Here is a 26,522-nt window from a genome sequence, read left to right as displayed (position 1 = left end):
AAATTAGGTTAAGGTTCACTTAATTTAACCTGTCAGGAGCAGTGGGGTCACAATGCAGCACCCAGGGACCCATCTCCAGATCCTGAGTTAGTCCTGGTCAGGAGGATTATCTTAACTGGAGGATTTTACCTGTTGTGCAAGTTTTGGCGTACCTTCTTGCTGTGAGGCATGAGCGCTAGCCACTTTTTGTTCTATGAACATACCTCCAGAGATCTTAAAACCTTAACAATGAGAGTGTTTACATGCACATCAGTATCCCGGTTATGATCGGGTTATTTGAGTATACCAGTTTCGTCATGGTGCATATATACGCAGCATTCCAGTTTCAGTATCCCGAATAAGGCAGTATCCTGGTTATGAGAAACCGGGATACTGTAGCTGGTATATTCCGATAGTAACCGGGATACTGTGGCATGTAAACGCAGTATCCCGGTTGCTGCAATGTAAAGTTGAGTGCGCATGCATCCAAAAGACAAACATTTTTTTGTCTTTTCACCACAACAGTAGTGACATAAATAAAGTGGCCAACATAAATACAGTGACCATACATGAGTGAAATGACTGTAAAATAAAGAGCTGCACAAGAATCTGCAGTGGTATGACCTGCACATGTATGATCGCTGAAACGTTAAAACATGAGCCATCTCCTACAATATACACAGAACAGACTCACCATCAGCAGCACATCCTCTGTCACAGAAAAAACACATATACTCCACTGAGTCGTGTATTTTAGTCTGACAGAAGCTGAACCACATCAGCGGCACAAGGAACGAGCTGTTTTTTATTTGTGCTAAATGTTTATGCAAATTAGCCATGCGGTCTTAAGTTTTGTTTCTGTAAAACGTAAACAAATGTGGCAAAGCTGAATTATATTATCAAACGGGCTGATGTGGTTATGGTTTATATGTCGTAAAGTAGAATTTATTTATGCAGAAGATTTTAATTAAGAATCTGTTCGGTTTGATCTGTGCAGTGGATTGTGGGATATCTCATAGCTTCTTAGTGCTGGTTAAACCTCCCAAGCTTCCTACACTAAAGGAGCTCATGGTTGCTTGTATTTTTCCCGGTTTACTAAATAAAATTAAGTTAATGTTTGCGCTTGCACATTTGTAAGATTATGTCAAAAAAACGGGATACTCCATATGATCATGTAAACAGTGATAAGTATCCCTGTTTCTCAGCGCTAATAACCGGGATACTGATGTGCATGTATACGCACTCAACATTGAAAACATTACAAAGAGAAAGTAAACAAGTCTAGTATGCCCCACCTCTGATCATATTCTCTTGGACATGTCCGTGTTTTATATGATGTGTTGTCGCAGTAATCCCCAGATACTACTGAGCTTTATATCAAAGTTTGTTTAGGAACTTCAGCGTTGGCATGAAAGTATCTGGGTACGCGCAGTAGTTATGTCACTAAGGAGGCTTTTGACACATTTGTCCAAGATGTCTGACATAAAGCGAAGGCAGCTTGGATCAAGGTAAACACGACCATCAAACCTGATCCATCTCCTCCTCCTCTCTCTTTCGCTCTCTCTCTCTCTCTCTCTCTGGAGCACAGAGCATAAATCAGACAGCAGCTTCAGTGACAGGAGGCGCTGTGCCGAGCCAAAAGCACCACTAAAGCAGATCCTCAGAGTCCCCTCACAGCGTTTGTCACACCGGGTCCATATGTCCTCGGCAACGCTGGAGCAACCTGCGCTGGAAATGTGCAACAACCACCTGTGCACTGAAAAGATTAGGTTAGGACTCATGAGCGGAGTAAATAATACTGAGGGAAAAACAAGATGGATGCCTAAATATTTTATTTCAATTTAGTTAAGTTTAAATTAAGAATGCACCGATCCATCTTTCTCTGTCAATATAAAGCTGCCAATATCAGATATAAACTGATATTAGGGCAGAGACTGAGAATTTTATTTATTCAATTTAAACACAGTGTATGGAATGTAATTATAAAAATGTGTTTTGTAATTATTATTTTTCATTTAATATTACTTGTCAAGTTTAATATTATGAGACGTTTTAGGCCAACATTTGACAGTAAATCTTCTGCCAGTAAATGAACTGCTCTCTCCACTCCTTTCGATCAGAATGCTAAACATTAGGGATGTAACAGTAACCAAAATATCGTGATATCGTATCGTCAAAAGTCTCACAATAATACTGTGGGATGTCACAATATATCGAATCACAAGTTCCTCTGCTTAAATGCCTTGTTTTATAGTTGCAACACCTATAAAATAATAAATAAAAATAAACATATAGAACTACATATCAATGATTAATTTCAGTGCAGACATGAAGAAATATATTTTTTACTTGAATTCTTGGGATTCTGACAGTAATAATTCACACCAAAATCTTGTCAAGGTATTTTAAAAGCAAAAAAAAAGTATCTACAATTATTTCAGCCTCTCCAAAATATTGCAATAAATATCGTACCGTGAGATGCATATCGTGATAAAATCATACAGAGAGATTTGGTTATCGTTACATCCCAACTAAACATTGTCAAATCATTTACTTGAAAATAGGATTGTTAAAAGTATAAATTAGATATTAATCAATGCTGAAACTAGATACTAAATTGAGCAGCTATCAATGCTACAAAAAAACCCCACACATTCACAAGACAGAAAATTTACTTTTTCTGAATAGTTCTATCTTGAGCTGTATCAGAACAAGTATTAATTAGTTAGTTGTGGTATTGGAATCAGTATTGAGTATCACGTACGTTCCTTAGGCCCCATCCACACTAATATGTATTCGAGTCGTTATCGTTGTGGATGCAGTGTTCGTCCACACTAATCCAATTGAAAACGACTCCAGAAACGAAACGATCTGTTGCCGCCAGCTCCCACGAATTCATCTGAGTACAGATCTGATCTGGCACCGCGTGGACACCTGAAACCACTGATACACTGATGTAGGTCTATGCGCCACGAAGTAATTCACCACCAAAGCAAAGCTAGACTATATGTCCATTCATATCTATACGGTCTGCGCGTACGATACCATGCATACGCGACGTACCTGCAGATGTATAATCTCTGAAAAGTTTAACATGAACCATCTCCAAGGTGACAGAAGCACAGAACAGACTCACCATCAGCAGAACACCCCTCTGTCACAGAAAGAACCGACAGTCCGACAGAAGCTGAACCGCATCAGCACACAATAGCGAGCTGTTTTTTTTAGCACTTAGTTTATGCAAATTAGCCATGTGGTTTTAAGTTTCATTTCTGTAAAACGTAAACAAATATGCTCAGAGCTGTGTGGAGAGGGAAGGCTTGCGGACACAGAAATGTCATGTGTGGACGCAAATCGTTTCCAATACGATGATACAGTGATACAGTGATACAGTGATACGCGGATTTGTTTCAGTGTAAATGTAGTCTTAGTATCACAATAGAGTTTGAAATTTTAGTATCGTGCCAAAACAACTGTGGGTTAATGATCTGATTGATAACTCTATGGAAATGGATGAGATTATTGCAAAGATAAAGCAATAACATCTCCATGGAGACAAGCAGGTGGCGTACCCTCCAACAGAAAAGTTACACAGTGCATCTTTAAGAGGGCTGTTTTTAGCCATATTAATTATTTTCTAGCTAAACTCTATAACGAACAAAAGGCTGTTACTTGTTACTTAGGTCTTAAAACTAAACCATGTCTAAGTGACGGGCGCTGCAGTCTGTACCCAATTACTGACGCCCAATTTCCATTCAAATACCCTGTGGTCTAAAAAGTTTGCTGTCCTCCCCGAGAGATTTAAATATGTTCTGACGGTTTGACACTAATTCCCAGACACAAAAACTAATTAGATGTACACAAATTGAGAGCAAAGTGTAAAGCAGCACAAACTCATTTCATAAAAGGAGGGCTCAAAACTCAAGTTAATTGGAAAACTCTAATCCCAAACCTAAATAATGCATTCAAATGAAGTGCCCTGGTTAGGACAGGGTCTGTTTACTAAGAAACCGCAGTGAAGTTGTTATGAAATATTTTAAAGTTTGGGATCAATAGAAAGTGCTTGTGTAATTTTTCTGGTGAAGCATCCATCAAATGATTTTCTCCACGTTTCTATCTTCATGGAGACCAAACCAGACCAAGTTACAGGTCAGATCTGTGGAGATGCAGCCCCACTCACAGTCAGACAACCTGCTTTTCTAGGCATTTTTTGAGCTATAAAACCACCTGTAAATGAATAAATGTAAGACAGAGCTGCTTAATGTCATACTGTGGAACATTCCAGGCAGAGGAATGAACGACATGTTACATAGTGCATCTTTAAAATATGAGATCAGAATCAATATACTGTAAAAGTGTAATATTTCTTGATGTTGAGATATTCAAGAGATGGACATTACTACATCACTACTGTTTTTAGCAGAACAAAAAAGCAGTAAATAAAAGCAGAAATAAAACTGAGCTAAAATGTGAGACAGAGGTCACCTTACAGACCGTATGAGTCACGTCGTACTGTGAATGCATCTGTCCACGAGATAATGAGCACTCCCACTGCTGTCTTTAACCTATTATACAAGAAAAATCACACTACCAGTGAAATACGACGAAATGGCATGTTTACATTTTACATACATAAAAAGGGTGATTCAAAAAGTGGTTAAATCATTTCTGAAGCAAAGACACGCTCTGATCTACAAGTGTAGTTTGAGTTTTAGTTTGATATTGCCTTTGAACATCACTTTTGGGCAGCTGTGGTTGTTTTTAACTGTGCTTCATAAATAAACTTGACCCCAGTGTTGCACCATTTGCTATACATGCGTTTCAGACATAAGGATTCCTTTCTAATTTGGATGATTTGGCACGAATGATGATCCTATCTAGCCAGGCTGGCACTACCTAGTGCCTCCGCTCAATTTCATTTCTCTCCAGCGACTAGGTCAGAAATTGAATACACTAGACGGTTTGCAAGAACCCTGGAAGTGCGAGTCTGAGCAAAAGTCAATCAACGAAGAGCCATACATTTTGTGTTGGCGACGATTCCTGAGATTGAGGATTTAAAGCCGGAACAAAGAGAATGTTTGGTGAATTTTATCAAGGGGAAAACCATTATTGTCCTTCTTCCTACGGGATTTGGTACATAGGCCACGACCAAATAGCAGCGGTTGGTTAAATAAAAAAGTACCCGCCTACCGTGGAGCGAAGGAATTCTAATGCTGCGAGGTTAGACGATTTCCACAAAGTGAAACTGGCTGATGAATCAGGCTAACTCTGATCTACACTGGCTTTTAAAGCAGGGTAAACAAGTGTAGTTTGAGTTTCTGTTTGATATTGCCTTTGTACATCACTTTTGGGCAGCTGTGGTTGTTTTTAACTGCGCTTCATAAATAAACTTGACCCCACTGATGTTATTTTCAATGTTGCACCATTTGCTGTACAGGACATGCATTTCAGACATAAGGATTCCTTCCTGAATTGGATGATTTGGCACGAATGATGATCCATCCTCTGTTGTCAGCAAAAGCGCAATTCAAATGGAAATATAATATCTTTTGAGTGGGAAAAGTCCTCACAAAAGCCTTAAAATCAGAAAGGAATCATTGCCAGTTTGGACCAAAACTTATGATTGAAACTAGACTGATCGACTGATATGTTTTTTTTTTGCTGATACCAATTGTTCAGAATTATATAGGGCAGATTTGTATTATTTGTTATTTAAGTTCGATCAGCACTCAAGTTAAGCTTTGTGGGTATTTGTAGCAAGAATGTTGGCCAAAACTAAAAACCGTCCTCTCTTGGAGATTTAAAAACCGATGTAATACCCTAAAAAATGCAAATATCTGCCCTATATATCGACCAACTGATACATAGGTATATCTCTAATTGAAACTCCAAACGTGCACCCATTTTCCACTATTAACCCAAAATACCAAATATCAACATTTTAGCAAACTACAATATATCACTGCCAGTTGCAAATTGCTGTTTAGCCATTACACATTCATCCAAACCACTCAACCACATACGACCAGACTTTATACACGAGCAAGGAATCATCTCCCTGACATTACTGTAACGACCTCCGCCAAGGCCCACAGGAACCTCGAGTGTCACCGCTGACCTACAAACAGACCCCCTCGTCAGACCCCCCCCCATCAGGGTTCATGTGCTCGCAGACATCAATCAACACCGAGAGGGCACAGTGCATTATACAGCATTAACCTTCAGCTCCTGCATATGAAGCACACACATTTATTTAAGAGCTCCCACACTGTTGCTTACCGCACACACAACGCCAAACTGATGAACCTGCTCAGCCCCTCAGCAGGCGCTCCACATCTCTGATTAATGAGGCGGACCTGAGCAAAAGGTGGAAGAGAAGAATAGAATATTATGAGGTTTCTTGGGAAAATATTAAACTTGAAATTATGTAAGAAGGACACAATGAACGAACAACAATGTCTGTCTTATGTTTTTCAGTTAGAAATGCACTTAAAAAAAAAAGTATTATTTAAGTTTTAAACCTAACTCTGAGGTTGATTTTCTAGTGTGTATATGATTATGCTTTAATTTCTTTGGTTCTGGATGAGCTGTGAAACCTATTTGACCAAATACACTTTTGTCCAGTTGACAAATGAATTTCTCCTTTGCCATGGATTTTACCTAGACAATTGAGAGATTTTTCACATATAAATAAGTATATTTATTTAAATTTTTTAAATATATAGATTGTAGAACAGCTGGATATATAGTTTATTTTGGATACATTTATGTTTTTCTATGACTTATTTCATGTTCAGAGTATATTTTAGTCACTTTATGCTCTAAGGTACATATTTGTAGCCTATATTTAATTTAATTTTGAAAGTTTTGCATAAATTATCAATAACAAATTCTTCTTTTGAGAGAGAGAAATGCTGAATAAATGCATTGTGTAACATAAGAATAATCGTTTGTATAATCATGATTATAATATTGACCAAAGTAATCATGATAATGATTTTTTCCATAATCGAGCAGCCCTAATGGAGGTTATTGCTTTGTCTAGAATGTTCCACAGTATTATTACATTTATTTATTAAAGTTATGCATTTCAAAGGACATGAGCTGCAAACACCAAAATGGCAAGTTATTTTGGGACAAGAAAATACTCATTAGTAAATACATGTAAGAAAAAGGTGTAATGCCATACTCTGGAACATTCAAGGCAAAGCTAATATCTCCATGGAGGCAAATGGGTAGAAGACCCTCCACAATAAAAGTTACACAGTTCACCCATAAGTTATTAGTATCTGACTGACAGGCAAACAATTCTAATATAGAAACTATTTGATGGCAAAAATGGTTGACCTTCACATGTGTTTTGACAGTTTTGTCAAAACTTATCTTCAATTACAGGCATCTATTTATTGCTAAATATAAGGGATGTAACAATATCCAAATCTCTTGGTGTGGTATTATTACAATATGCATCTCACGATACGATATGTATTGCGATATTTTGGAAAGGTTGATATAATTCTAGATAAGATGTGTTTTTTTTTCTTTTAAAATACCCTGACAAGATTTTGGTGTGAATTATTTCTGTCAGAATCCCAAGAATTCAAGTAAAAAACATATAACTTCATGTTGTCTGCTCTGAAATGAATCATGGGATATGTAGTTCCGATGTGCATTAGCTACTGCTACTTTAAAAAAATGCATTTAAGCAAAGGAACTTGTAATTATATTGTGACAGCCCATGATATTATTGTGAGACTTTTGACGATACGATATCAAGATATTTTGGTTATTGTTACATTCCTACTAAATATGTACGTGCTCCTGGGTCAATATCTGCATGTCTCCATGGAGAGACATTTAAAGCTATACTGTGCAACATCTCAGAGAAGGCAGAAATATGTCCAGGTGTTTGTGCCTTCACCAAAGAGGTTACATAGTGGACATTTAATAGGCCCTATCACAATTTCAGATTTCCCATCAGTTTGTTTGTAAAGCCTTTTCAAATACCAGTGATTGGGAATGAGCTGAACAATGACATTGTGCAGTCAGTGTGAAGTACATAGAGTCTTGGAGCTGTAAATCTTAGTATGTAAATATAACCCCCTCAATCTTTGATTTCTTGAAGCTCACATCATTAAAAGCTTTGTATGCTCCGGTTCCACGCTGTTCTCCAAAGCTTTCAAGGGCATGTGCTGTGAATAAAAATGAGGCACAATACAGTGACCTTCTACCTGTGTTATGATTCACTGGTACACGCATGCATAATCACACATTTTATTTCTTTTTTTATTAGCACATTTAGAGGTACTCCGTGTAACTTCCCTAGTGGAGGTTACGCCACTTGATTCTTTGGTATGGCAATAAACTTAACTATCTCCATGGAGACAAGCAGGTGACAATATCCAGCCCAGTTACAGGTCAGATCTGTGGAGAGTAGAGCTAGGTATCATTAAGAAGTTGCCGATACAATACATACCTTGATACATAGGCCACGATACGATACATATCTCTATACTGTGCATTTTTGGTTCGATACGATATATTTCAAATCACTTCGATACAGTTCAATAAAAAAATAATGGCTAAATCATGGCTGTGATAATAAAAGTGTTTGTTAAACCACTTCTTGTGCAAAGTTCATATGAAACACAAACATTTTAATCATCAAAACTGTGAAAATGTCAAATGTCTTGCATAAATGAATTTCTTTCCTCTAAACAAGCAACAAAACTGAAGCGCTGTAACAAAATAATTTTGTAAAATATGCCAAAAAAATACTCTTGGCGATATATCGATACAGCAGCACATGATATCGATGCTGTATCATCTCATTAAACAATACGATATATCGATATTTCAATATTTTTGCACCCCCAGTGAAGAGAATGCATGTTTTCTGTGTACTTTTGAGCAATAGGGACTGTACTGTAATGAATACAAGATAAATAATGCCAAATTCTAAAGCAATACTATCTCTATGAAAACAGCTAAGTGGCAAAAACCGAATCATAAAAGTTACACAGTGCAGCTTTAATAATAATTCAGCTAGTCACAACTGCACAACAGCTGCAGATTCGACAAGCTGAAACTAATTTGGACCATCATCGGGGTAAAGTATTGTGCTGCAGAGAAAGATGTCAATATCTATGATCTATGCTTTATCTATTTACATTGTTTTAAGCGATTTGCACCCAGATTTGATTACCAAGAAAACGCGATGAAACAAAAATAAGATAAATTCTTTGCCAGATCCACATGTTTCAAAGTGTCACTTGACAACAAATTTTCACAGCAGCACTTCCAGATAATCTGACATGCTAACTTTAACGTAAAAACATAGATCTGACTTTTATCTTGCGTACAGTTTCAGAAAAATAAACAAAAGTATGCTAGCTCGCCGTGCGTAAAACCTAGCCAGTATCAGTGTCACCGTATTAACGTTAATTACAGCGCCAATCCCTGCAAATAAAAACACGTGAAAAGGGAAAAAGAAAACACAGTGGCACTTACTTAGCCGGGGTATGTCTGAATATTTCCTTTTTTGATGGTAGATATTTCTGGTTAGTGTTGAAAGTTGTTCGCTGGATGAGTGATGCTCCCGGTGCGGTGAGAGGAGTGTGTCCGCCTTGGAGTGCGCCTTCTCCGGTTTGGATAAACGCGATTTCCATCCACCGAGAGCAACTCCACTAAAGTGACGTCAGATCAAACGACATCCTGCAAACTTCCAATGTCCACCAGGTAAATAAAATAAATAAATATAAGCAACATTAAACACAGAGAGAAAGAGGGAAAAGTAACGTTAGCTGGTTTTCCCAAAAAGCATCTCTATAACTGCTGCGCACCAATGGAAATGTTGCTGGAGAAACAGAATGAGAATTGTTACACAGGAAATTTGAAGTTGTTAAAGAACAGGGCCTTTTTTGTTTTCAGTTAGAAAAATCAAAACTAAATAATTCCTTTTTTTGACAAACATATTTTTACTATTGCACATAACCTGCATTTACGCAATAAGAATGATTAAGACAAAGTTTATTGATCCACAAGGGAAATTATTTGGACAAAGTAGCTCACACATCACAATATAATATAATAACAAAGAGCAAAAATATAAATGGTAAATGTAAATGTACAAGTTGAAATAAAATCGAAAGATAAGTAATAAAATATAAAATCACAGCACTGAGTTGTTGTACAGTTGTAGGGAGTATTATCTGTTACATAAAGGTGAGTTGTTGTACAGTTGTAGGGAGTATTATCTGTTACATGAGGGTGAGTTGTTGTACAGTTGTAGGGAGTATTATCTGTTACATAAAGTGAGTTTGTTGTACAGTTGTAGGGAGTATTATCTGTTACATAAGGGTGAGTTGTTGTACAGTTGTAGGGAGTATTATCTGTTACATAAAGGTGAGTTGTTGTACAGTTGTAGGGAGTATTATCTGTTACATAAGGGTGAGTTGTTGTACAGTTGTAGGGAGTATTATCTGTTAGATAAAGGTGAGTTGTTGTACAGTTGTAGGGAGTATTATTTGTTACATAAAGGTGAGTTGTTGTACAGTTGTAGGGAGTATTATCTTACATAAAGGTGCGTTGTTGTACAGTTGTAGGGAGTATTATCTGTTACATAAAGATGAGTTGTTGTACAGTTGTAGGGAGTATTATGTGTCACATAAGGGTGAGTTGTTGTACATTTGTAGGGAGTATTATCTGTCACATAAGGGTGAGGTGTTGTACAGTTGTAGGGAGTATTATAGTATGAATGTAGTCCTGTATCTGTCACTGTTTGAGCAGAGCTGTAGGAGCCTGTTGGAGAATGAGCTCCTCTGTCTTTCAATAGTCTGGTGAGTTGTTGGACAGTTGTAGGGAGTATTATCTCTTCTGTCCCTCTATACTCCGGTGCAGTTGGTGAGCAGGAGTGTCCGTGATGGAGAGCAGTTTGTCCCTCACTGTGACAAATGTCTACAGCTCACAGCCGATCATGTGACCAGCTTTACGGATCACTCTGCCCAATGTCCCTTTTACCCAGTGTTCACTTTTAATCATGACTGATGGATTGGAATTGATCAAGGGAAATTATTTGGACACAGTCGCTCACACATCACAATATTGGTGGTTTTCAGATTTTAGATTATTATATTATACTTCCAGATGGGGGCAAGAGACAGTTTTTCTTACTGATTGCATTGTGCTTTGCCATGAAATATCGGAAAGGTAAATTCCCAAATATGGAACCTGATCATTCTATTACTGACTAGAATCAAGAAAATGCTATATTACAACAAAAATCTGCAGTTGAACAATATTCACACAATATTTTAGCTGCCTCCATCTGTATTAAATAATATTGACCGATAAAATGTTGTGAAGTCATCTGAAACCTACCAATATGATACCGTATTCCTTACCGCAGACATGTCAAACTCAGGCCCGGGGACCAAATTTGACCCTTGATATAATTATATTTGGCCCTCGAGATCATATCAAATATATTTTAGAGCTGGCCCACCGGCTACAGATAGACTATAGAGACATTATTTATTTAAAATGTTATTACTTTATATTTTGCTTGTTCTGGATTCAGAGTTTAGGCAAAACTATTATTAAACATTTAATTTAATAAGGTAATAAGGAAAAGGATTATATAGCTTGAAAGAAGAGAAAACATGCAGATGTTGTTGAAATTTTTCAATGAATATTTAGTTTGGCCCACGACTTAGTCCCAGTTTTTAATTTTGGCCCTCTGTGAATTTGAGTTTGACACCCCTGCCTTACCGTATCAAGGTTGGACTTAGACCAAGGCAAGTTTCTAAACAGAATGTATTGCAGGTCAGTGCCCTCTGCTGTTTAGATGGTTGCTTTGCCTTGGACTGTATTCATGAGCTTTTATTCAACTACCAAATCAAATATTTCAAAATTTTCCCAGTATTTTGACAGAAAATGTTAAGATATTATGCCTTATACAAAACTGATTACATGAAGCAGTTTTTGATTACTTTACTACTGTTTGTCGGCCCGCATTAGGTTATATTGTTTTAAATTTAAAGCCATACCCTGGGATTATTATTAATTTAGATAAATATACGCCTACATATAATCATTTAATATGCCGGTCTTTGTCAGACATACATCCAAATCACACAATCACACCCTTTCTAAATATTTTTCATTTCATTTTAACATTTTGATAAGGGTAATAATAGAAAATAGAAAAAAAAACAACATTTTAAACAAGCTTTATTTTGCAAAACACACTAGGGCTCAGAAACCGCCAAACTTGTTCACTCCTTGTGTACAGAAGCAATCATGCTGCTGCTTTAAGGCCATCACGTAAAACAACATCTTACAAAACATGAAAAGGCAACCTGCGACATTCTGAAATCACGTTAATAGCAAAATATTGATTGTCTTAACACTAACAATTATAAAAAATAGTTAAGTGGAATTTCAGAGGACATTCATAGTTCATTCATGGGTAGTTTGAAATTGAAATAAAGTTAAAACGTAATGAGCATATGTTCATTTAGTGCTTTAAAAACATCAGAGAAAGCTTCGTTTGTTCTGTGACTCCATTACAGCAGCCCTTTTCCCTGCCCAGTGCAACTCTTTTCAAAATCACAGCTAAAACTAACTATTCTAAAGTGACAATCTACACTCTACTGGACCTTCTTTAGTCTCCCAAAAATGCATATTCTACATTCAAGTTCATAGCAATAAAACATTTGATTTTTAAAAGTGGTGAAATGTGCCGTAGTTAGTATCAACACTAAGTCCTCTGGATCACATGAGCGGTCTCGTACACATCTTTGAGGGATGATGCAGTATTTGGATTTGAGTTTGGTCAACTTTCGTACTTCCATTTCCATTTATTTTCCATTTTCAAGTTTATAATCAAAACACTTTTTTCTTTGCTTTATGTGCATATGAAAAAAATCGTACCTTGTTTTTCCTACTTTGCCAATTCCTGTGTTTATAATTTTACTTCCTGACTGGGCACCAGATTGTGGCATTGTGGCAGGGAAGTAATTCTGCAACTGTTATCAAATTAGCAAACATACTTTAGACACGGGTCAAAGTTCTAATACCAAATAGGTTTGGTTAGACAAACACATGTAACCGCACCTTTATTTTTATTAGATTAGATAATAGCTGTAAAAACATGAAAACCTGCCTTTAGTTGTGCTTTAAAATAAGTTAAAGGTGTATTGTGTAGCTTTTCTGGTAGAGGGTCTGTCACATGCTTTTCACTGTGGAGATCTTCATGGAGACCAGACCAAGTTACAGGTCGGATCTGTGGAGAGGCGACCCCGCTCACAGTCAGAATAGCTGTTTTTTTAAGGTATTTTTGAGCTATAAACCCACCTGTAATTGAGTAAATATAAGGTAGAGCTGTTTAATGTCATACTGTGGAACATTTCAGGCAGAGCAATGACATTTCTATTGAAACAAACAGGTGATGGACCCCCGAACAAAAAGTTAAATATTGAACCAAAGCCTTTAAAAAATTTCTTTCAAAAATGCTGAAAGGTTTAGACAGGATGGTCGGCTTGTGTCTGCCATCATCAAAGTGAGAAAAAAGATGGGAGGAGAAAACAATGAGAGGAGACGGTCAGCAAATCTGTCTCGAATTTCCTTTGGGATACATAAAAATATCCATCAAACCAAAAGTGTTGGCTGTGCTGTAACAAAGCGGGCATTCAGACATCAACTCCCGACTAAATAATATCATTGCATCGTTCTGTTTGGTTTTAGTTTTACAACTTAAACACTGGCCACTATTAAAAGCGCTGTACCTGATTTTTACTTTTAAAAACGTGAAAAACTAAGCATTTTACACGGTTTGTAGTGATCCGAAGTTATCCTCACATATCAGTGCGATCTGAGCGTCCAAATTAATCACCGCAACGAGTTTATAAGCGCTTTTCACGACATTTAGAGACCAGTGCTTTGCAGAGACAACAACTAGCATGCCAACGTGCACCTCGTGATTATCGGACACTAAAGCGCTTTGTAATTCGATGCATGAGGAAACAAAAAATAAATAAATCGGGTACAGAACCTTTAACATGCATCGATCAGATCAAATACTGAACTATCCCTTTCACTCAAACCTGCTTCAACCGCTGCCCAGAATCAGACATAGAAAATCTTAATTATTAAAACGTACTAATTAATCACCGACTTAATTGAAACTGGTTTGTTCTAATAAACCTATGGCGCGCTGTCGGTCTCCTCGGTCTCCACCAGGCAGGACTGGTCATTGTCCAGGACTCGGAAGGGCGGGTGGTACTCGAACGCGGAGAGAAAACCGGAGCCCAGGTTGTGCTTCTGTTGCAGGAACCAGATTACGGCCGAGATTCCCACGATGGCCACCACGCTGAGAATCACCAGGGCGGACAACACGGCGTTCGGTCCTTTCGAGGGACAAAGCGGACAAAGCAAGGAAGGTGAGAGATGTAAACAACGTAAAAAAAAAACAATGTATACAAAAGCTTAAAGAGTCTCAAAGGGAAAAGACTTACTGCGTGTGGAGTTTACGGTTTCTGAAATGTGTAAAAAAAAAGAAAGACATTGTTAGGCAATTGCATTATACTTCCTGCTAGACATTTACAGTACGTAGAGCCGTTCCTTTTTTTGGAGAAATTACGTAAACATGATTATTTTGAACATTTTACTCTCTTCTACTGAAGGTGGATCAGATTTTCTATTATTGTGAAATCTGTTGAAGAAAATGCTGAATTTCTGTATGTGGTAAAATAGCTGACAAAGAATAAAACTGAACTAACTCACATTGTATTGTAAAGGATATTTCAGCACTTTTTAACAGTATTTTCACATAAACCTGATACTTCAAATTCAATAAAGATGTTTTTTGAATACTTAGACTTCTGAATTGCCAAAAAATCTGTGCAATATATAGAGTCCAGTAACAGTATTTGAGATCCAGAAGGGTTTTCCCAGATTTATTCACGTGCAATAATTGTAATTCCCAATCAAAATCCATTAACTGGACAACCCTATTGTATTTCAAAGCAACTGTGAAATTTTTTGCTCTTGAATGACACTTGTTTATGTCGATAAGAAAAATAATAACAGCTTAAGTGTATATAATTACAATTTTAAAAAGCCAAGAAAATTCTAATTACACTGGATTATACTAGTTGCCAAATACAGGGTTAGGACTGGCAGTCTGTTATTAGGGTTGTGGCAATCATATACTTACCTGAAGGACATTTTTCACTGAACTGAAAGGGCTGAATGATTCACTCGATTATTTTGTACTAAACATATTGTACGAATCCCAAAATATGACGACAAATTATACTATGGCACAGGATAATATTATTTGAATAGTTATGGTTGCTATTTTTAGTACTTTTACATTCAAAAGGCCCAACATTTTTCATCACTCTGAACTGACTGTTAACAAATATAACTTTTAATGTACAGGTAATAGTCCCAATTATTTAGAGCATGACCTACCTTTTTATTGTTGTCACATGAACTGTATAAAAAGTGAGATTTATATAGAAAACATTATAATATATTGATTTTTTTGCTTTACAAATAAATCTATACTATTAGGGTGCACTGAATTTTAGGGTGATAATATGTTGGAATTTGGAAGCCACATGATTGATTAAAAACTGAAAATTGTACGTTATCGCAGTTATTATCCATGTCATACTTGTCCCTCTTTTTCTACAATTGGAGGTGGTCACCCTTAAGCCCGATTCATCAGCCGGTTTCACTTCATACAAACTGTCTGATCTTGCAGCGTTAGAATTCATTTGCTCGACGTTAGGTGGGTTTTTATTTAATCAATCACTACTTTGGTTGTGATGTATGTAATGCACCACCAATGGGGTTAACTGGTATATTAAGCTTTTCCAAATTCCACAGGAAGAAGGGCAATAACGTCTTTCCCCTTGATAAAATTCACCAAACATTCTCTTTGTTACGTCTTTAAATCCTCGATCTCGTTGCCAACACAGAATGCATGGCTCTTTGCTGATTGGCTGGTACCCAAACTCACACTTCCGGGGTTTTTGCGAACCATCTAGTGTATTCTGATTCCTGACCTAGTTGCTGGAGAGGAATGAAATTGAGCAGAGGCACTAGGTGGCGCCAGGAGACCCTAGCTAGGCCTGTCACAATTATTACTATATACAGTACACTAAAATATATGATAGCTGGAAGAATAAATTTTGGAGGGTGGGTACTTTTTCTTTATTTTTACTATGAAACAATTTTTCTCTACTACGACAAGATTTGAGCTGTATGAGGCTGAGTAAATGACTCATTATATACAGACTAGCTATTTAAGTGTTTCCTTCTGCTATTTATTGCAGCTTGCATCTAACAATTTTGTACATTTAGTTGTTCGGAATGATTCTTCTTTAGGATTATTTTGTCAGGGGCATAAATTTGTTTCAATATTATCGATTTTTAACAATATTTTCTCCAACAATACATCATAATTTGTTATTCTTACAGACCTAACCTTAACCAAATACCTATTTTATAAGCGGAGAGGTAAGGCTGCAATTTTGAGAGCATGTTAATAGGTCCTACAGTACACAAAATTGACTCTTGTGAGCTTTAAGCCAAGTTAGAATGTTGTTTCCTCCTCAAAAACAAACCTGGAGCTGTGTGTAATTTCATTCACACACGTTTGAGTAATTTATTATTAGTCCGTCTACATCTCCAAAGCTCAAAATGCTCTGTTCCACCTTGTGATGTCATGAAGCAAGTATTTTACAAGTTAACAGCTGCTTTTTACATTTAGTTCAGTAGAGATTGGGGCTGATTTCGGGGCTGAAATGATCCAAATTAGTCTAATGAAAGAAAAACACAGTGGAGCACTCCCTGTATAACCACATGACATCAAAAGGTGGAAAATATGCAGGGTTTGTGTGTTAATTAAACATGTGTGAATGAAACAAAACAAAACTCCAGATATGTTTGTGATGCGGAAACAACATTTTAACATAAATCAGAAAATAGTGTAATAATGGCCCTTTAAATAAACACTGTTACGTCTTACTTTGCGCTGTCTCACACACTACTCCGTTCTCCAGGTCGTCCTGACAGCTGACGTTCTCCCACCTCCCGGACACAGTGTGCAGAGCCACGCACGTGTCCACAGGCACCAGGTCTGAAGGGGACGAGCTGTACTCCCAGTTCGTGTACTCCACAGGCTCAGTCCCCAGCCACCTCATGTCTTCACCTAAAAAACAAATCAATCAATAAAAGATTTGACTTTGACCAACCCCAAACTATACCTCAGCATTTAAACAACTAATGCTTTAAAGGTGCATTGTGTAACTTTTCTGGCAGCAAGATGTTATTGCTTTGTCTGGAATGTTTCACAGTATGAAGTTACACCTTTCTATCTTCACGGAGACCAAACCAGAACAAGTTACAGGTCAGATCTGTGGAGAGGTGTACTCACTCACAGTCAGAATGCCTGTTTTTCTAGGTATTTTTGAGCTATAAAACCACCTGTAATTTAATAAATGTAAAGTAGAGCTGTTTAATGTCATAATGTCATTCCACAGAAACACGCAGCTGACAGAGCCCCAACCAAAAACATCCACAAAGTACAAAAGTAGTACAAAAAGTAGACCTCCTTAGTGTGAAACCTCTTAAAAAACCTGGCTGTGAATGTTTTTGCTTTGCCATAAATTTTCCACAGTATGGTATTAAACTTATCTATCTTGCATTTATTCAATTACATGAGTTTTTATTGCAAAGAAGACACTTTAGAAGGTCCTATATTATGTTCAAACTGACTCACTGTAAGCTTTTAGCCATGTTATAATGCTGTTACCTCATCAAAAACATACCTGGAGTTGTGTTTTGTTTCATTCATACATGTTTGAGTAATCCTGCATTATTAGTCTGTCTACATCTACAAAGCTTAAAATGCTCTGTTCCATCTTGTGATGCCATGAAGCTGTAGTTTTCAAGTTAACAACTCCTTTTACCTTTATTTCAGTAGAGATTGGCAATTCCAGAGATGAAATTATCCAAATGATTCTAGTGAAGGTGTATGGAGTTTAAAAACACAGTGGAGCACTTTCTGTATTACCACATGACATCACAAGGTGTTTTCTTCTTTTCTGAGAGAAGAACTCAGCCTAAATATGCAGGGTTTGTGTGTTAAACATTTGTGAATGAAACAAAACACAATTCCAGGTATGTTTTTGGTGAGGAAACATCATAACATAAGTCAGAAAATAGCAAAATATGGGCCCTTAAAAAAAAAAAAACACACACACACATTGTTACTGTGAGCTCTCCTGACCTGTAACTTGACTTAGTGGCCTTCTTCACCTTCTTGCCTCCATGGAGACAGACAAGCTTTAAGTATATACTCTGGAATATTCTAGGCAGAGCAATAATATCTCCATGGAGAAAACGAGATAGCAGAAATTTACATTGTGCACTTTTGAGCTCAGATTTATTGAGAAATGTGAGCTCACACAAATGAACAAACCACAAAATAGGTTCGGCATGTGATTAACACTGCACCACCCATGCAAGTGGCCTACATAACTATATATTTAAGAGAATTTGTCACGTTCTCATAGATCTTTATAATTTATTTCCATTTCAATGTCCATATTCCAGCTAGGACCAATAGACTCAGAGCTTCTTCCCCAAAGCTGTCACCATACTGAATGAGAACTATTTGTTTTATTTGTTATTAATTCTTGCACTTTGATGGAGCAGCTCTGAATTTCATTATACTGTATAACGACAATAAAGGCTTTCTATTCTATTCTATATCTTTTTCAAACACTTAAAGGGCCCATATTACACTTTTTTCGTTTCGGGGTTTTTTGTTTGTTTGTTTTTATTTCCTCATCACAAACATACCGGGAGTTGTGTTTGTGTGTTAAACATGTGTGAATGAAACAAAACACATCTACAGGTATGTTTTTAATGAGGTAACAGCGTTATAACATGACTAAAAGCTCACGAGTCAATTTTGTATAATATAGGACCTAAAGCAGACAAACAATCGTGATTCTTTTGCACTATATTTTCCTCCCCGAGCTCTGTATTGAGTTATTTTTAGTCGCGACGTGCTGTTGAGTGTTCACAGTTGTGCCGTACTTAACTGTTTGTGTCATAATACATGGCCAGCCACACATTGACGTTGCCTTTCCACACCTCTGGACTGTACTTCATGACAAACTCGTTCTCTTCGGCGCTCTGGATCGTCAAAAGTTCTGTGAATAAAAGGCAACATATATCAGACAAAAATGCATATAGTGAGGAGTCAGGGGTCAGGGCAGTAGACAGAGAGGGGGAAAATGGTCTGTTATCTCGGGGACCAGGGTTTTAGTGGCCCAGAATTGGACTGTCTTTCTATTACATTATATAAGGCTAACCCTAACCCAAATTTCTGTCGATGAATCTGCAGCAGTGTAGCTCTAAATTCTGGGCCCTGGGTTCAAATAAATAAAATCCAGCGCAATACTGAGTTGTTGTGCATAAAAGTGATGATATCTGTTTGCACTTGATTTATACTTGTGATTAAGAATAAATGAAATGTTTTAAAGGGACAGTTTGGAATTTTGGACATAGGGCCTCATTTCCTAGTGAGCCAGAGTGTTGGAGACGTGTGGAGACACTTTTTTAAATATTCCATCCAGTCCTTGTATTTGCAGAAGTCGCTGGTGCTAGGCTAGTGCATGTCAATGGCCATAGTTATCCTGCCAATAAAAACAGTCATACTCACTCCACAAAACATCCGAAGCAAAACAATTATTACACGAGACTGTTGATGTAAATGTCTGTGTTGATAGAATAATTTTAGAAGTAAAACCAACCTTGCATTTGAAGGATTTATGTCTGAGCAGCAGCAGTGAGTTGTACTTCCTGACAGAAAGTTTGGCAGTGGCGGATTGATATATGAGAAAATAATACCTTAACATGTGACAATTCATGCGATGCAAGAGTAGTTTTAGTTCAAACATTATTCTATCAACACAGACATTCACATCGACAGTCTGGCGTAATAACAGTTTTGCTTCAGGTGTTTTGTGGAGTGAGTAAGACTGTTTTTAGTGGCAGGATAACTATGGCCATTGACATGCACTAGCCTAGCACCAGCGACCTCTGCAAATACAAGGACTGGATGGAATATTTAAAAAAGTGTCTCCACACGTCTCCAACACTCTGGCTCACAAGGAAATGAGGTCCAATGTCCAAAATTCTGAACTATCCCTTTAAAGTAACAGTATCAGTGTTTAGTGTACTGTCTGGAAAATGAGGAAGATAACATAAAATTACATAAGATGCTTCTTTCTGCTCCTTTTCATTAATTTCTTGTATGTTTAATGTTAAGGCACTATTTATGTCTTCTTATATTTTAGGAATGGGCCCGCACTTCATGTTGTGTAATGAAAAATCGTCCATTACAGATTTTTGTGAAAGCCCCCCTCTACACTGGACCCTAACCCCCCCAGTCCAACGCCCCTGCATCTAGTCAGAAGTAAAAACCTGTCATTTTTTATTTACTACCTACCAAATCCCTGGCACAAAGTCTTTGCTCTTTCCAGTGTATAACTTTTAACAGCATCCTCTTCTCCGTGTACAAAATGGTAGCATCTGTCTTCAAAAGGCACCCACATCCTTCCATCTGCTGGACAGTCTAAAGAAAACAAACACAAGTATGAAACATTGACATATAAAAACACAGAGAAATAATTAATGACACGTGATAAAATAATTTGTAAGTAATTCAGATTTTATTGGAGCACTTTAAATGAAGCTACAGCTGGTTTCAGTGCATGACAGCTGTTCCTCTTTAAGACTGTGCTGGTTAAGACTGATTTGTTTCTCACTGCTTGCCTTGTATAGTTGGACGTTGTTGTGGTTTAGGATAATAGCCCACTTTTGTCACGTGCTTTCAAAGGCTCTCTGAAATATCAACGCTAAACAAACCCGCATCATTAATCCTGCATTTCTGTTCATTCTGTTACTCGCGAGGCCAAAAAACTGTCTATATTTCTGCACTCTGATCTTGCTTGTTTCGTAACGACGCACTGATTTGTTACGAAATCCCTGAATGCCCTCTCCACTTCCCAAAATCTAGTCTGGCACGAAACTAAACAGGACTCCAAACAAGCGAGCGCGCAACAAACACAGGCCTATATAAATGCTGCGCCACAACAACAAATGACGTGATTCTATTGTAGTGAGAGATGCATGTTGTACACTTGCCTCCAGCGAAAGATCCCCGCAGTTGAAGGCACCAAACGCATATCAACAACAGTACAGTGCGCCTCGACTTGTTCTTCAGCTCCTCCATAACTGCGTGTCCAAGCGCCATGCATGCAGCAAGCCTCACTCAGAAAACCTCCCACTTTCCTGGCAAGTTTTCTACTTCTGACAATAGGAACCACCTCCACTTTTCAACGCTCCTCCTACTTTTACCCCAAAGAACCCAAAACAAGGCTGGAGCTGTGGTTGTGACGATGGATTTAGGACTTTCAATTTTTACTGAGTGTAAGTGCGACACAGAAGCGCGCGTAAAAGATCAATGACTGCACAAGCCACAAGGAGGTGATGGCAGAGATTATTCCGCAGTACACACACAGTCCTGCGTTAATGCCCACTCTGCGCCACTAGATGGCGTAATATACACAGTTTGTGAAAGTAGTTGCTCCAGTTTGCTTAGTCTGTTTCTAATGACCCCAAAATGCACGTTTTACGCACGTCACTCAGATCAGTAGTGTTGGATGATATAATAAAACATCAATTGGCTGTATACCGAATATATAGGCTATTTACTGTACACTGTATGACATTAATTTATGCAGAATTCATTTATTTAATTGCAGATGCTTTTATATCTTAAAACTACCTTAAAATTCTTACTGTGAGAGGGGCCGCCTCTCCACAGATGTGATCTTTAACTTGGCCTGGTGATGTCACCTGCTTGTGAAATGTGCACCTCTGAGAGTTGTAGTATTTGATCTCCTTGTACTCCTGTGCGTGTGGAAAACATTCTTTCTCCCACATTCTTGTCAGCGGTGAGGACAGCCCCCGGGGCAGTGTGCTTGTTGTGTCGGAGGAAAGAGGGTTGGTGCTTTGTTGCTTGTAGGCGTAGGTGGCACAAACACAGACAGCTGGAGCCGGAGTTTTGCTCCTCGTCTGGAGCTCGTGGCGTCCCGTAGAGTGGCACAACACCCTGCAGGAGACCGCGGGGACCCATCTGCTGTGGCAAAGCCAGCTCTCGCAATACTACATCCAAACTCAGTGCACGGCTACCCCATTCTCCCCTCAACCCACCTCCTGTTAGCCACGGGCCCAGCCAGGCCATGCTCCATGTAAGCACTCACAATCTGGGTTATGGCCATTATGGTTTACAGTTACAGTCCAGTAAATTGTAAAGATGTAAAGAGCTTCTTAAACCTTTTACTCTACGCTAAAGTATATTCAGAGAATGTCTGTGTAAATGTATAACCACACAAATACACTAAACAGCTTATTTTTTAGGCAAGTTTAATTCAAAAAAAGTCAAAGAAGAGAACAGAATAAACCTTAGGCAACAATCTGCTGAAAAAGTCTTTGGCTTTAACAAACACTATAAAACAGAAAAAAACACCAGAAACATTCCTCAAACTGTACAGATGCCACTGACAATTCTGTGGCACAAGTAAAAAAAAAAAAAAAAAAGAGAAATAAAACAATAAACTTTCATATAGTACTATGAATTTCCTCAAGCGGTTTGTACAAAAATCTTCATAAATTACAACGTTTTCTCTTATAACTTAATGACAAATTGACATGGTGGTAACTAGGGACAACTTGTCTGTGGTGCACCTCTGCGGCTCTATGGCACTTGGTTCAAACACTAGCAGCATAAACCTTTACATGACAGTATCACTTCTCAGTCTCACGTTTTTTTTTTACACAGAAATATCAATAAAAACAAATTAGGTTTCTCAAAAATAACAAGAAAACGCTGCTGCAAACTTGACTAGCCCCAAGCCATGTGAAATTATATGAACAAGCTTGAGTCCACCACACATATGCAAAAAAGCAGCAGCAACGCAACATAAACAATCTCCCAATAGTAACGTATTATAGAAAATAGGTCTGAAGAAACTTGTATTAAAATGACCTGAAAGTAAAACGGCTGTACCAGCTCCTGAGCATGGCGTTTGGTCTGAGAGGCGGGCTGGACCTGCTAACCCGCACATGTACAGAGGACACATCGCTGTGAGGTAGACAATTGGTCTGGCTGACCACTGGGTTTGAGTGCAGGATTCTTTAAAGACATCATAGAACAAGCCTGCAGAACCCTGTGTGATAAAAATATAGAGATCTTATCAAAACCACCTGTTTAGTGCCACACTAAAGAGTACTGTAGCTGTTCTGATAAAATTAGTTAGGATTCTTCCTTCATTCTTCTATCCATAATGATGAGTGAAAAATTAAAAAGGCACACTATCCAAATAATGCGGCTAACATCTGCATAACGTGTGTACTTCTTGCATATTTGTGATCTTTGGTGGTCTGAAAAGTGCCTCATGGTTACTTTTCAAAAACTGAGGAGTAGAGCAACAAAACTAAACTGCATTCAGGACCTGAAGGTTGGTCATGAAGATGTTTGTCTACACAAGGCTGGCTGAAGTCTGCGTTTTTCAGTGAGTGAAAAATAAAAACAGAAAATAATCAAACCACAAAATATCCCATTTCATACCCCATCCCAACAATGTACACCACTCTAAAGTTAATCAGAACAGGCAAAACGGAAAAGGGCGTCTTCCACCATTCAGCATCACAAACATCTAGGGCCATAATTCTTAATAAATTTACATCAAGAGAAATCAGCTTTTATATGATTTTGTGTTTGAAAAGTGAGGTCTATAAAAGCGTTAAGGCAAAGTTTACAAGAGCATGATTGACCGAAAGTACAGGAAAGTCCACAAAACAGAAAGTAAAAGACAAAACACATCACCATAGCAACACTCACACAGCAAGCACAAAATTTCAGATCACCTGAAAAAAGAAAACGACATTGTCTTTCATGCACTATACACACTAATTACATGATCCACTGTGTGTTGAGCCTTTGTAAAAAATAAACGTTTCTTGTATCAAAATAAAACTCTGTACAATTTTGAAGACGTGTTTTGCAAAACCTGTGCAAAACATCGACAGCTCCTTTGCATGTGTAGACTTGATTGATGCATCTTAAGTTCAGACGTCACCTATTTCAGCACTACTTGGTTTGTTGATAGGCGTATGGGGAAGGATTGCCAGATGAGTCCACTGACTGGGCACCGTTTTCCTGGGAACAGCAAAGAGATTTTCCAAATAACTTCTGTAATTACATTTGTTTGAACATGCAATAAGCTTAAAGGTCTTACATTACGCAAAATTTATGATGTTATAATGTTGTTACCTCCTCAAAAACATAACCAGACTTGCGCTTTGTTTCATTCAGACATGTTTGAGTAACCATTTATTGTCATTTATTATTTTTGCATTAAATTTATTGCATATATACATACAAATAGGGCTGCTCGATTATGGAAAAAATCATTGTCATGATTATTTTGGTCAATATTGAAATCAGGATAATTCAAACTATTATTTTTTAGTTACATGATGCATTTATTCAGGATTTCTCTCTCTCAAAACAAAAAAAAAAACAAAAAACAAAAAAAACAAAACACATTGTTATGGATAATTTATGCAAAACTTTCAAACTGAAAATAAATATAGGCTACAAATCTGTACCTTAGCGCAGTTTTGCGATGTATAAAACAAAAAAAAGAATAAAATATACTTTGAACTGAATGAAATAAGGCATAGAAAATCATAAATGTATCCAAGATAAACTATATATGCAGTTGTTGTACAATCTCTACATTAAATACATAAAATAAATATGCTTATTTATATAAAAAATATCCAAAAATAAACTTTGTCAAGCTTTATTGTTAAAACTTATATGAGTTTGGAGATCGTTTGACACACAAATCGAAATCAAAATTCAATTAATAGCACAGCCTTATATGCAAATTATTTTAAACATACATAAATGCAAACAGATGAACAATTTGCTACTTATTTTGACTTTATTATTACCATTTATATATTTTTTTTACCCTTTGTTATTATAATTGTGATGTGTGAGCTACTGTGTAAAAGCAGTTTCCCTTGCAGATCAGTAAAGTTTGTCTAATATACAGAAAGATGACAAGAAATACATGTAATTAATTGACTCAGATTGATAATTTAAGTTATTTATAAACTGATAAGATAAAGAATAGTTTATAAAACTGATAAGATAAGACAGACTTAGTCAGTAAATTCAAAGTGAAGTTATTGTACGTACCTCCACTGAAACAGGAGTAGACTGCATCTGAGTGTACTGTGGTATGAAGGCTCCTTGTATCGGGGTGTTTGCTGCCACAAACTGGAAGAACAACAAATACAGAAAATAAATATCATGAGAACGCAAACGATAATAAAACTGGTATATTCAAACTTAAAGTGGGACTAGGCATTTCACGATAATTACTATATATAGATAACCCCATGTCCCGTCAATCATCAGATCATCTTTGCACTGTTTTTCCTTATGACTTCTTAATATGTTTGTATTATTATATTTCAGTATTTTATTTTTACTTGCACACATGCATTCATATAATTATGCCTTATCTGAGATTTATTTACTTAAAACTACTACTACTGATACTTATTTCAATAGTTTTTTGGGGTAAATATTAATCTTAGGTACTTTTTCTGAGCAACTTAGTAACTAGGTGTGTGAAAACATATCGAAATATCAATATATCGTATCGTTAAAATGTGCTGATACAGTATCGATATCGTGGGCTGCTGTATCGATATATCACCAAGAGTATTTTTTGGTATATTTTACTAAATTATTTTGTTACAGTGCTACAGTTTTGTTGTTTGTTCAGAGGAAGGAAACTCATTTATGCAACACATTTGACATTTTCACTGTTTTACTGATTAAAATGTTACAATTTCGTTGTTTGTTCAGAGGAAGGAAACTCGTTTATGTAACACAATTGACATTTTCACTGTTTTAATGATTAAAATGTTAGTGTTTCTTATGAACTTTGCAGAAAAAAAAGGTTTAACAAAGACTTTTAGTATCACAGACATGATTTAGCCTTTATTTTTTATTGAGCCGTATTGAATCGATTTGAAATATATCGTATCAAATCGGAAGCTCACTGTATCGAGATATGTATCGTATCATGGCCTATGTATCAAGGTATGTATCATATCGGCAACTTCTTAATGATACCCAGCCCTATACATTTTTGTTATTTTCCTATTTATTTATTGCAGTTTGTGTTTTTTGTAATTGTATATTTCTGCTTTAGGGTTGCTGAGTCAGTGCAATACATTATTTTCAATATTATGTTGTATCTATATTTTCTTTAGCAATATAACGCTCTTCAAAATTTGTTATCGTGCCACCTAAACTCCGCCCACAACCACATTCCAATAGAGACGCTCAACCGGACAATACC

At 37.1% G+C, this 26,522-nt stretch overlaps 3 protein-coding genes across 4 annotated transcripts in view; all 3 read right to left on the bottom strand.

Moving 5' to 3' along the window:
* LOC110163943 (bromodomain adjacent to zinc finger domain protein 2B) overlaps positions 1 to 9,669 on the bottom strand; it is a 42,449-nt gene extending 32,780 nt beyond the window's left edge. The window contains exon 1 of the mRNA XM_055149908.1: positions 9,490 to 9,669. The gene's annotated coding sequence lies outside the window, so the exon portion shown is untranslated. The remainder of the gene's footprint in view (positions 1 to 9,489) is intronic.
* A 2,524-nt stretch (positions 9,670 to 12,193) lies between these two features.
* Positions 12,194 to 21,486, bottom strand: cd302 (CD302 molecule). Its single transcript, XM_020928942.2, has 6 exons — positions 21,214 to 21,486; positions 20,516 to 20,641; positions 19,104 to 19,214; positions 17,021 to 17,203; positions 14,496 to 14,516; positions 12,194 to 14,387 (listed from the first exon to the last, which is right to left on the bottom strand). The coding sequence occupies exons 1-6, from the start codon at positions 21,320 to 21,322 to the stop codon at positions 14,185 to 14,187; spliced, it is 753 nt and encodes a 250-aa protein (XP_020784601.1). The 5' UTR covers positions 21,323 to 21,486; the 3' UTR covers positions 12,194 to 14,184.
* A 994-nt stretch (positions 21,487 to 22,480) lies between these two features.
* LOC110163919 (RNA-binding motif, single-stranded-interacting protein 1) overlaps positions 22,481 to 26,522 on the bottom strand; it is a 31,139-nt gene continuing 27,097 nt past the window's right edge. For both annotated transcript variants that reach the window (XM_020928931.2, XM_020928932.2), the window contains exons 12-13: positions 25,346 to 25,426; positions 22,481 to 24,292 (exon numbers count right to left, since the gene is read on the bottom strand). In XM_020928931.2, the coding sequence (XP_020784590.1) occupies positions 24,224 to 24,292; positions 25,346 to 25,426 (150 nt within the window). In that variant the 3' untranslated portion in view covers positions 22,481 to 24,223. The remainder of the gene's footprint in view (positions 24,293 to 25,345; positions 25,427 to 26,522) is intronic.

Source organism: Boleophthalmus pectinirostris, unplaced genomic scaffold (assembly GCF_026225935.1).
Source record: "Boleophthalmus pectinirostris isolate CB_2022bp ecotype Guang Dong unplaced genomic scaffold, ASM2622593v1 HiC_scaffold_1, whole genome shotgun sequence".
In the NCBI taxonomy this organism is placed as follows: domain Eukaryota; kingdom Metazoa; phylum Chordata; class Actinopteri; order Gobiiformes; family Gobiidae; genus Boleophthalmus; species Boleophthalmus pectinirostris.
This window is presented reverse-complemented; position numbering and strand designations above follow the sequence as displayed.